Source organism: Dama dama, chromosome 17 (assembly GCF_033118175.1).
Source record: "Dama dama isolate Ldn47 chromosome 17, ASM3311817v1, whole genome shotgun sequence".
In the NCBI taxonomy this organism is placed as follows: Eukaryota; Metazoa; Chordata; class Mammalia; order Artiodactyla; family Cervidae; genus Dama; species Dama dama.
The window spans coordinates 49,435,518-49,447,998 of NC_083697.1; the positions used below are offsets into that span (position 1 = coordinate 49,435,518).

The window sequence follows — 12,481 nt, forward strand, 5'->3', positions numbered from 1 at the left end:
TACTACAGTCTATTTTTAATTATAAATGAAGACTCCACAAAAAAAAAAACAAAAACAAAAACCCAGCATCTTTCCAAACAGAATAAAATAGGCCCACACATTAAAAGAATGCAAGAAACTTGCCAAATACAAGTAACTCCCAGATTTGGGTTAAATTTAGCATATGACTGATAGCAGTATTTAAGAAGCAATTTTTAAAATGTCTAACTTTAAAAGGTTATTTAATGGGCTACAAATGCATTTAATGTGGGGTGAGGTCTCCAAATATTATTTTGAGCCCTGAGCCACATCCAAAACTATCATGTAATAACTAGACACTGTAAATTTATAGTGAGATTCACAGAAGTTAGAAGGTTATGGTTGCATGAAAGGATAACAATCTTGAGTTGCATTAACAGAAGAAATGGCATGTCTGGTCCCCTGGAAAATACAGGTCCCATTACACTCTGCGCAGTTTAGACCATAGTATTGACTATAATCCAGAAAACACCTAGCAGAAGTTAAGCAGGAATGTTCAAAGCTGGTCAAAGAAGAAGGCTGAGGGGAAACAGGCTATTCAGCCTAAACAATAAAGATGACAGTTAACTCAAATAACTAAATGGCATCATGCAGAACAGCCAGACATATTTAACTTTACTCACTGGTAAGAATTAAAAACAATTAGTTACAGAGAATTGGAGAAGGCTATGGCAACCCATTCCAGTACTCTTGCCTGGAAAATCCCATGGACGGAGGAGCCTGGGAGGCTGCAGTCCACGGGGTCGCTAAGAGTCAGACACGACTGAGCAACTTCACTTTCACTTTTCACTTTCATGCATTGGAGAAGGACATGGCAACCCACTCCAGTGTTCCTGCCAGGAGAATCCCAGGGACGGGGGAGCCTGGCGGGCTGCTGTCTATGAGGTCACACAGAGTCATTCACTACTGAAGCGACTTAGCAGCAGCAGCAGCAGTTACAGAGAAACAGTATTCAGCTCAGCATTTCTAACAGAACTATTAAGATGTCTTCTAAAGTAATGGTGTCTCTAAAGTATCTGAGCAGAAGGGATGGCCGTTAAAATCATTGAGAACAGAAGCGCAATTGTTTGCAGGGACCTTACAAACCTAAAAATCCTAGGACTAAGTCATATAGCTTTTATTTTGGGGGATTCTAGCTAAATGGATTGATTACAAGAGTATATTTATTTTATCCTGTCCTATACCCAGGTTGTCATAACTCCCTCACCATTTACAAGCAAAGGCTCCATTTGCTGCTGGTCGTCCTTCCTTATACTGCAGTCTGTATCCACTGTTGGTTGAATCCAGGGAGGTGGGACCTGGGTTAACAGAGGGCCAACTGCATCATGCCATTTAATACAAGGGACTTGAGCAACCATGGATTTTGGTATCCACAAGGGGCCCTAGAACCAATCCCTAACAGATACTGAGAACTATATTCACAACAAAAAAAGTTCTATTTTACTATTTTGAGAGAGAAGGAGATCTCTCAAGAAATCTTAAAACAATTTTTTTCTGAATATTATGGGGGGGACTTTAATATTTTGGTAGGCATGATAATAGGGAATAAAAACTCAGTTTGCTCTAAGGATTCCATGTAGCCACTACCAACACATATTCACCACTTATCAGATACAGAGAATACAAACCATTCCTAGAAACTCTGCCAAATAAATAACCAACACTGTTCTACACACTGCTCTGTAACTTGTCTCTGTAAGAAAACATAATGGTCAAACTCCAGATTTTAAAAAGCACAAGGTTAAACGATACATACACTAGAAAGCTATTTATTATAAAATCAGATAGATTTATAAAGATATGCAACTGATTTACCAACTGTATACTGTGGTGTAATTTGATTAACAGACAACATAGGCATATAATGTTGCCAACAGTTAAACCCAGGATAAATTTGTAACTGATTTAAATAAAACCTAAATTATTATTTCAGCTCATAAATTACTCCATAGGAGCAAAACGAGGCACTTAATAGAAGCATCCCAGTAGTGCGAAAAATTCTTAACTTTCCCAGTTAACTCCCTCAAGTAGTATTTAAATTCCAACTATGTACACTTATAATTTACTTTCATATTTAATATTTTTAATGAGTGGGATAGGTAGCAGAGGTGAGTCCGGGCATTAATGAGTACAGTACGCATGCTTTAAGTATAAGGAACTGATACTAGGGACACTTTGATAGGACTCACCCTGAAGAATACACCTGACCCTAAAGATGGGTCACACCTACCCTCTCATGGATCATTTGTGGATAAAATAGTTTTTTTTAACACATCTATGCCTGTCACAGGGAAGGAAACTCACATCTTAACACACTATACTGACTTTGTACACTGCACAAAACATCCAACATTAAGAATTCAATAAACTGACCAAGATCTACAATATCACTTCCTATTGTCTATTTAACACAAACATTTGTTTCAGTGACTAGACTGCAGAGAATATCTAAGTAAAACAAAAAGATCTGCTAAAAATTTTGTAACGAAATAAATAATCAGTCTTATAGAATGAACTTTATGATGAAAACTATCATTATTCTGTCTTTGGGGATCCAATTCTGAGTTAAAAACATAACTTTATCCCATTAGATCAGATCCTAACTAACCTAACAAAGTGCTACGGTATGTTCTTTAAAACATACTGCTTTAATGACTATGTTAAAGAGCAGTCCCTGTGGAAAGATGCTGAATATGGAATCACAGTACACTTACAGTTTAAGGAAACAAAAAAAAAACCCCACACTTGGGAAGAAAAGAAGCCATACTCAAAGAGACTAGAACAAAAATATTAAAGTGCTGTGGCCGAAATTAGTATAAATAGACTTTATTGAAGTCAGTGCCTCTGTACCGAGACAGAAGATTGTGTCTACATAAGCACAAGTTGTAACATTTCACAACTTCTAAAAGGAATGTCAACAATTACAACGATCATGCATACCATGGTCGATAATCACATTTTAGAAGCATTTTCAACCATTTCTAAAGAAATGCTTATAACATTGTTATATATAGAACTACTTTCAATAAACTGCAAAACATTGATCGACTTTTCCAGTATGAGCTACAGTGTCAACACAAAAGGGAGGCATAAATGTTTAATTTATGAAATCAGAATGGAATATTTACTGTAAAGAAAAATTAAAAAGCTTTCAAATAAAGGCCATTATTGAACCAACATGAAGAGCACAACTTGAACTTTTCAGTTCGTTCATCTTTTAAAGCTGTCCTCTGAATAACTTCAGTTCTAAGCATTGAATTTCAGTACTGTGAATATTCCTTGGATTGCAGTTTGGCAATGATGCGGTCCAACTGTCTCTTTGCTTCACACTGTGGGAAATTGCTCATGTCATAATATTGAGGGGCAATTTTCACCAACCTGTCCAGGAGGGGAAAAATCACCAAATTAACAATTAGAGTACTGGAGATGTTGATAGGATAGGCATTATTCATTAATACACTGATAAATGCAAACCTATAAATCCAAGCCAATGTTAAAATTACAAATGCCTAATCCTTATAAACACCACTTTTAGAAATGTGCGCGTCTTAGTAAGCTGCACATTTTCTGATGGTGGACTTTTCATAAACTTAAAAAACAAAACAAAAAACCACTCAAGATAAATTCTTGTAAAAAAAAAAAAAATACTCCTTTCTTTTACACAGACATTAACATAAGGTCAGAAGTATTCTTCACTCTGGAGCACTATTTTGATCTATCTCTCTAAAGTTACAATATTACAAGTTCCATACAAGAAACACCCTGATATTCAAATGACTGGATCTTCTCATTTTCCAAGTTTCAATAACCATAAATGTAACTCTATACCCCAAAGAATACATCTGACTGAATCTTTTTAAACATTTAGCCATACAATTTTTTTTCTCAACAAAGCATTTAAGATAAAATGGTAATGTCCTACACAATTTAAGTGTCAAAAGTCACTGATGTGGAGGAAAGAAGCCTCAAAATATACAGCAAGTGACATCAACTAAAGTAAGTGCTTTCAGTCCCACCATTCTGGCTGACATTTCCTATCTTAAGTTACAGAATAGATTCTGGCCCCTGAAAAAAAAAGTCACAAAAGGACTGCAGTGGGTGGGTAATTCTGCTTAAAGGCAGTCAGTTCTGATCACATTTTGTGCATCAAATATGCAATGGTACAAAAAGAGGTGCAGTTTTTAATGCTTGCTTTGCTCTTAAAGCACCAACATATAAATAAACAATAACTGAGAGCTGAAATACAAAGACTAACCCGGAGACCAAGTTAATCATAACAGCAAGAGAATGGCTTCATGTTAGTCAAGTATAATTTTGTCTCCAAATTTCCCCTGCCCATACTAACAATTCTACCACCCTCTTCACAAAGGAATTATTCTTAAGAGATAACCACACCATTTTGTGCCCCAAGTCTATACACAGGAGTATACACCCTAGCTGGGGAATACCCGAGTTCCCCAGAGTGAAAGGAAGAACAAGACAAGACTCTTTTAAGATTCCATTCTGAGCAAAATGGTAAAGAAAACTTTTAGAATGAAAGACACTGAGCTTACCATTCGGGCTTGATATCTGTACACGTCCGGATGTAGTTCTTTGTTGTAAGAACAAACTCATTATAAAGCACCCATTCAGGCTTGTGGTCAAGAACAGTGGAGGGATGCAACTGAACCACCTGGTTATCTTTCACAGTTAAGTAATGCCCTGTTCGTTCTAAATGTGCCACCTGAAACCGAAACCCAGTAAATTAATACAATGCTTCTGACGTGCTAGTTACAAAAGTGATGTAAAGCTACCTATATAATCAGGGAAAGGCAAGTCTCACCTATTGCTTTTAATCTGATGGCTAGACTTATTTACCACTGCCCAATAAAAGCAGCAATCAGCAAACTACAGCAGGGTAAATCCAACTCACTGCCTACATCTTTAAGGGGTCTTAGCCAAGAACAGTTTATACACCTTTAAATGGCTGGGGAAAAATATCAAGAGAAACACTTGGTGATACTGGAGTGGAAATCACATGAGATTCAAAATGGTAAGTAAAGCTTTTTGGAACATAGCATGCCCATTTGTCCAAAGTTGCTTTTGCCCAAGGGGAGGCAGAGCCGAACTGTTTCAATAAGGGACCTAATGAGCCCACAAAGCCTAATATATACTACTTGGTCTTTCTGCCTGAGACTGGTTCTTTAATACCAGGTGGGAATTATGTAGTAGATGAACAATTACTAAAAGATGAAAATTCATGTTTAAGATAGAAAAATAGAGCAAAAGTAACCCACAATGAGAGCTGTAATAAGAAAAGGAATTGGGGGGTGGGGGGTGGGGAGACGAGAGAGGAGATGCATGTGTTTCTTGGCCTACATTTCTATATATAATCAAATATGTCAATTGGATTGACGACATCTAATAGTTAACAATATCAAAGCAGATGACAACATGCTCTTTTCAATTCTAGAACTCTAGTAACAAAGAGCATGTATGAAAAGCAGAAATGAGCAATTCATCATTATTAACATAAAATAGAAAATAAACTCGATTTTACTCAATAAATATTTACTAAGCACCTACTAGTTGCCAGGCACTACACTGAAAGTCCCATTTCTAATGGATTTTAGTTTTAAGAGACAATCAGAAATCCAAAATGCTTCAGTAATAGATTTAGGAGTGAAAATCCTAACTCTGATAAGCACTGAAACTTCAGAATAAGATGCCACAATAAACATTCGGTTATTCTGATCTCAAACACAGACAAGGCATTGATCTCCTTTCATTCTGCCTCCAGGCACTTAATGGCCACTCTATGTATTTGGCTCATTTGGCCTTAAGGCAGGCCATACCTTACTTTTTATACATAGCCAAAGGAAAGAATCAAAGAACAAGTGGGATATTTAAAAGATAACTAAAATCAACCTCATCTCAAATAAGGGACTGATGTGTTTTCATTTTTTCACCAGAAACACTTTCATTTTGAAAAACATAATTGGTTTCATGTCCCTTAAACTGTAAGAATTACCTGACAAGTTGTAACTTCAGACTCCAATATAAAACACTTAACACCAAAAGAAATATTTTAAAATTACTTTTCATCTTAAATCATTATTCCATATCTGACTCTCCCAGCACCCAAGTGTCTTATAAACACCAAAGATCGCGCTACAGGATTGTGCATAGAACAGTTGCTTATTTGAATTTTAGGGTGATTAGTTTCCACAAAGAGAGGAAAGTGAATTGTACTTCTGGATCCATCCAGGAAACTGTTTCCTTTCAGCATTCCAGTGCAATTATACATCTCCAATTAAGATCAAGATTCAAAGAAAGTCTTTGATACATTTATCCAAAGTCAAAATTTGCATTGAAGAAATAACTAATAAAACTCACCTGAAAATAGTCAATATATCTATTTAGTATAAAAGGACTCCATTATTTAAAAAGTGCTTGTAAAATTATTTCTACATAACTGGATCCCTAACTATGCCATTTGGTAAACAGACATGTAAAAACTTCTCAGTATATTAGTTCATTCAAGAATCTGGACATATAATTAAAGATTATTTATAGGCATTCTTTAACTGAATTTTGTGTTTAAGTGGATTCCAAGCACTGCTTATAGAAAACAAATATTAAGTAAGCATTTAATCATGTACTCCTGTACTATCCACATACCTGCATAAAATACCCAGTAACCAAAGCTTTTCTTATATTAATATAATAGTCCCTGCTTGTAAAGTCAGTACTTCGACGAGGCAAATTAAATCTGTCCATAATTCTTGATAGCTGCTGGCGTACATTATCTGCTGACATCAGGGACCTGTAGTTAATGAAGTTGTCATAACACCACTGAACCGACTCATGATCTACAAAGTTGGAAAGAGGGAAAATAAGAGGGGACATGAATCATCCATATAGGTGTATTATCTAATTAAAAAATAAAGTCAGTGTAAGTATCAAGTAAAACCAAAAAGGGAACTAAACCACTTCATTTTAAAAAATTAATCACAGTCTTAATCAACCTGTGGAGTCAAGTTCAAAATTAAAAACAGCACTAAGGTTTTTGGCTACTGAATGACAAAACAATGATTTTGGAAAAACTATTTTTAAGTTATTTTACCCATGAAAATCTACCTGGCTGTTTTCAATGGATAGTCTTACAGGGGTGGATTGAGAGAATCTGGAAAAATGCCATGTCTTTCTCATTTTCAAAGAAAAACAGGCTTAGATTAAGACTATCAAATACAACTTCAAAGTTATAAAAATGAACCTCAAGAGACTATTGTCATATTTTCCTCTCATTTAATTTTTATAAATAGTGTATTCCTCATTATCACTGTTTCCTTGTTTTCAAATAACTTGGAAAATGTTTTTTCATGTTGCTAAATATTCTTTGAAAATATGATATAAAGCTAGAAGAATATTTCATCATGTAGCGAGCGAAAGCATCACATTGAGCCATCTTTCTTTTGGTGGGTATTTGAGGTATTTTTCATTTTTCTTTACTATCATAAAAAACTGTGAGATAAAAAACTTGAATCATATCTCTGTCCAAAAAATACTAAAATAAAATTTCACAGATTATCTATAGGTCAAAGGGTATGAACTTGTTAAGGTTCTTGGTAGCATCACATCTACTGCTTTTCATAAAGATAACATGTATTTCTATTCCCACCTCTGGTGTTAAGACTGCTGCACTGCACGAGACCCACTCCTACACAGCTCTGACTGTTTTTCTTCAGCCTTTGCCAATTTTATAGGTGAGGAAATGGTACCTCTCAATAATGCACATTTACTGAACTGCAAGTAATGCTGAAGAGCCCCCCACTCGAGTTTATGAACCCCCACTCGAGTTTATGAACCACTTACAACCTGGTCATTCACATTTGTAGCCTATTTTCCTATTTCGTTAGTAAAAGTAATTTTACATAAGAGCTATTTACTAGGAAAAATATTAGACAGTAATAATTATGTAAGTAATACAAAACTATTCACACAAAAGGCAAAGTTTAAAAAAAAAAAAATCAAAATCTGTATGTTTGTGGTAAATTTTATACCAGCATTTCATTTTTACTGCTCTGTATTTCCAGCTTTCTAGTGCTTTCCTCCTGATTATAAAAAAAAACAACTTTGGAAAAGATGGGCAATTTTTATTTTAAATGCTAGTCAGGAGTTTTTTCTCAAGTACCTCTGGGTTTCTAATGTAAAGTTGTCACAGATAATAAATGAAAGTGAGATGAAGAAATACCTTATATGCTGCAAGTGACGTTTAGACAAAAGAGTGCCTTCAATCTAATTTATACTTACTTTGTTTAAAAGCATGGTAGACATTCAGCAGTGTCAGATGATCTCCATCTATGTGGGCAAATCTCATCTTGGCCTCATCTGCAGCTTTCTTGGCCTCCGTGGGACGAACAAAACACTGTGGGACTAAACAAGGTTGGTATGGGCCCAACACAAACGCCCATATCGATGAGTCACGCATTCACAGACAGAGGAACAAGGCCTAGCTAGGTCAGTTCACAGAGCATAGGGCAGGGCAGGATGGCCTCCAACTGCATCTTGGACTGTTTACTACCTTGATTTGGTACATCAACACCTAACCACATCTGTAAGACAAGAGGGTTTCAAAGCTACAGAGTACCTGATTATTTTTAACTAAATCTAAAAGTAGGCATCAAAAACAGCTATTCTGAAGGCCATCAAGATACTAAAAGCTCAACTTATTGAAAAAACCAGTGCCGATAGCTCTACCAATAACCAGAATTATGGTGTCAATAGCCTTTTAGCTAAACAAAATTTTTCAAAAGGTCATCCATTCAATCCGCTGAATTCCCCACTGCAGGACTAAAAACAACTTTCCAACCAGTCTATGGCCACATTTCTATCGTAATTCTTCCCTAGTGCTGTGGCTATTACCAACTGGTGGGTATCACTATTAGCACTGGTGAGCAGAAGCATATGTAACATAAAAAATATCATGAAATCTTGGGTTTTGATGATAGCAGTAGTGGTGGAAGGTTAAACCGCCTTTGAATTAAGAAAATTCAAAAAGGCTAGGAATATTCAGCCTAGTTTTCCAGCATTTTAAGAAAAAGATTACCAAATAAAGTCCCAAGTTCTTTTTTAAAAATTGTTATTTGACTCGAAGTCCTCATATAAAAGCAGAATCCAATATTTTAAACGTTGACAATTAGTCTGAAACAGTCATTATGTCAGGGTCATCAAAATGAACTACAATATTTTTTAGAGCCTCAATATTAAATCACATAAAACTTGAAGTTGTTACAAAGTGTGTTCTACATTTTTTGAAATACAACTTTCCTTAATTCACTTTAGCAATTCCATAGTTATAAAAGCAGTATGAAAATAAAAATACTTAACAGCTTGGGACTTTGTCAACACATTTTTAAAGCTCTTAAAACTTTGTCAATAAAAAAAATTATAAATCATCAGTTCAGATAGAAGATAATAGGAATAATCAACAAGATCAAATACAGTATCAAATTACTCTTTGCCATCCATACAGTTTCCCCTTTAAAATGATTCCAAAGAAGCCAAATAGAAACAATGACACATGATCACAGTAAATATTAAGTCTTGCTTAACGTAACTGAAGCAAGGTAACAGATATAAATACAGAAATCTCTCATAGCTGTAAACGTTAATGTGAACTAGCTACCAGTTAAATGATTGGGTTTAAGAAGCACTCAATAAGGCCCCTGATTTTTTACTATATGTATCAGGACCCCCAAACTCCAGAAACTCCCTAAATGGTAAACAAAGCATTACAAACTAAGCAAATTGTTTTAGTTGCATGACTTCTTAACCCTTTAACACCCCCCCACAAATGCCTTGCTTAATAACTAATGCACATAAATGTTCACTCTCCTGATGTGCTAAAGACTACTAGTTATCCCTATGCTTTGCAGAACCACTGTAAGTAAGAGATGTAGATGGGAGATCTCAACTGCATTATAATGACCAATTTTTTAAAGGGCTAGCTAGTTTTCTAAACTTGAACAATGCTAACCCTATAGTATGCCCGATAAAAGAGAACCTAGAAAAATAAAAACTAGGTAGGTAACAAACACAATCTGTTAACTCTTACCCCACACTCTCTAAAGCTAAAATGTTGGGTTAACTACAACCAGGAGAATCTAACAAAAATCACATATATGACAAAAGGCAGACAACAACCTACCACCACCTCCGCAAGAAACTACAATTTCATTAAAATGATTCAGTACTGCCCTGCCCATCTGCTCTGAGTCTGATCAATCATAACTGCAAAAAAAAAAAAAAACATTTTCGCTATTCTTAAATTAAAAATTCACATCATTAAAACATACATCTAAACTAAGCCAAAAATTTTATATTTAGAAATTTAAAAAATTTCTTCCTTTAATTTCATGTAAGAGTTTGAATTATTTGAGGTATTTAATTATAAATAAGACCAATAAACCACTCTACGACTGGAAATCAATCTTCCCCAGTACTGAAATTAGTATTATAGAGTACTTTGACAGTCAGTAAAAACTTAACACGCTTTCTGTTTTTAGCTGTAAGAATCAGTGTACATCTCTATGCTAATAATATTTCTCTGTTTTGGAAAATTTAAATTCAAAGTTACTATTTGTGAATTAAGTGTTACAGCTATTAATAAAAAAACAGTAGTATTTGTTCAGCTCAATGTTCCTTCCAACTTTTAAAATTAAGCAGTTTTACCTATTAAACATATTTCTTTTATCAAGTGTTTTCCTGCCACTGTAAAAGAATTACCACCAGATTAGATTTTAAACCTAAAATTATACATTACTACTTCTATTTATTTGATACTAAGTTTAAAATAATTATTTGACTGCCACTGCAATACAATTTATAAATGAAGAAAAAGCTTACTTTTTAAATGATAGCTTGGTTTGTCTTAGGCTCACTTAAATAGTGCCAGCTACTAGAACAAAGTTCTTCCTGAGCTTTCAGCAATAAACTGCAAAACTGACGGACCTACCAAAGAACTCTGTTATAGTATCTTCAGACTTAATTTTTTGGCTATAATGTGAGGTTTGCGGGATGGAACCCACACCCCCTGCAGTGGAAGCACAGATTCTTAACTACTGGACCACCAGGAAGTCCTGGACCTATTCTTTTCTTACTGATATTTTAATCTGAGCCAATGTTTTTTTTACTACATTTTGTGTACAATGCTTTACTTTACTTTTGTAAACACTATATTATTATGAAGCTATTTTTCAAGATATTTAGCAAACAAAATGAGTCCCTTAAAAACATCTGTAAAATTCACTATCATACTAAGTATTAAAAAACAAACCCAAAAGTGAAGTCCACCCAAACTTTGAAGAGCTGGGCTTTTTTTAGTTCCTTTCCCTCTATTACCTGACAACATAGCAGTAATAGATAGGACCTCATTAGAACAGTTGTAGTCACAACTTGCAATAACCATTTTAGCGAGCTGTGGATCTAGAGGAAACTCGGCCATCATGGATCCCAATTCAGTCAGATCTCCATCATCATTTAAAGCAGCCAGATAATTCAAAAGTTCTAGGGCTCTCATCAGAGTTTCAGGAGCTAGGAGGAAAAGGCAATCTATTAAGACAAGCTGCCTTAATAAGCAAAAACTTGACAAAGCACAGACTATTAGAGGCAATCTCGTTTTTCTTTCTCCAGTGGACCGAATGTAAAACTCAAACTGCCATCAAATTCAATTACAGAGATATAGCAAACTATGAATCATATAAAACTGCAAAACTTGCCTGTACAGTAGTTAAATGTCACCTTCTTAAGTACATTAACTGTTAACAATGTGTTTATCAAATTATTTTCCCTCAAAAAAAAAGAGAAACTTTTTCACATTTTCATGCCCTGCCAATAACTCCCAAAATAATGTAGTTATCCTGAAAGATATGGAAAAAAAAGAGAATCTGCTATCTTTCCACTCTTTTAGATTTAATGCCAACACACAAAATTTCTCTTGATGTATTGCAAAGGAAAGGTAAAATGTATTTAATATATAGAAGGAAAAGGATAGTCAATTTTGGTTAAAAAGTTTGATAAAACATGCTTTGAGAATTTATACCTGGTGGATCCATAAAATCGAAATGCACCAAATCATCAATACCAAGTTTCTTCAACTGTAACACAACTGATCCTAAATTAGAACGCAAAATCTCAGGATAAGTATTATCCTAGAAAAATACAAAAACATTTGTTTTGTTAAATATCCCATAATCTTCTTGCTCCAGAAAAAAAAAAAAAATATCTGTTCTCATCCTTAGCTGTTTACTTTGGCATTTCTTCTAAACAACTGACTTAGACAGGAGAAAAGTATTTGTGGACTAAAAAGGAATCCGATACTTCCTGTAAGCTATCTTTATAGGGTTCGAAAGGTTACCACTGCTGCCCAATTCGACTTAGAACTGTAACAAAGGGTTGTATTGGTAGACTACACCATAAATTT

The 12,481-nt window shown here is 34.8% G+C and overlaps 1 protein-coding gene across 1 annotated transcript in view; it reads right to left on the reverse strand.

Moving 5' to 3' along the window:
• Positions 1-2,828: 2,828 nt before the first annotated feature.
• The window catches only part of DHX15 (DEAH-box helicase 15), a 53,482-nt gene continuing 43,829 nt past the window's right edge, over positions 2,829-12,481 (reverse strand). Inside the window, exons 9-14 of the mRNA XM_061164473.1 lie at positions 12,101-12,209; positions 11,401-11,592; positions 8,311-8,433; positions 6,679-6,869; positions 4,572-4,741; positions 2,829-3,396 (exon numbers count right to left, since the gene is read on the reverse strand). Coding sequence (XP_061020456.1) covers positions 3,279-3,396; positions 4,572-4,741; positions 6,679-6,869; positions 8,311-8,433; positions 11,401-11,592; positions 12,101-12,209 — 903 coding nt within the window. The 3' untranslated portion in view covers positions 2,829-3,278. The remainder of the gene's footprint in view (positions 3,397-4,571; positions 4,742-6,678; positions 6,870-8,310; positions 8,434-11,400; positions 11,593-12,100; positions 12,210-12,481) is intronic.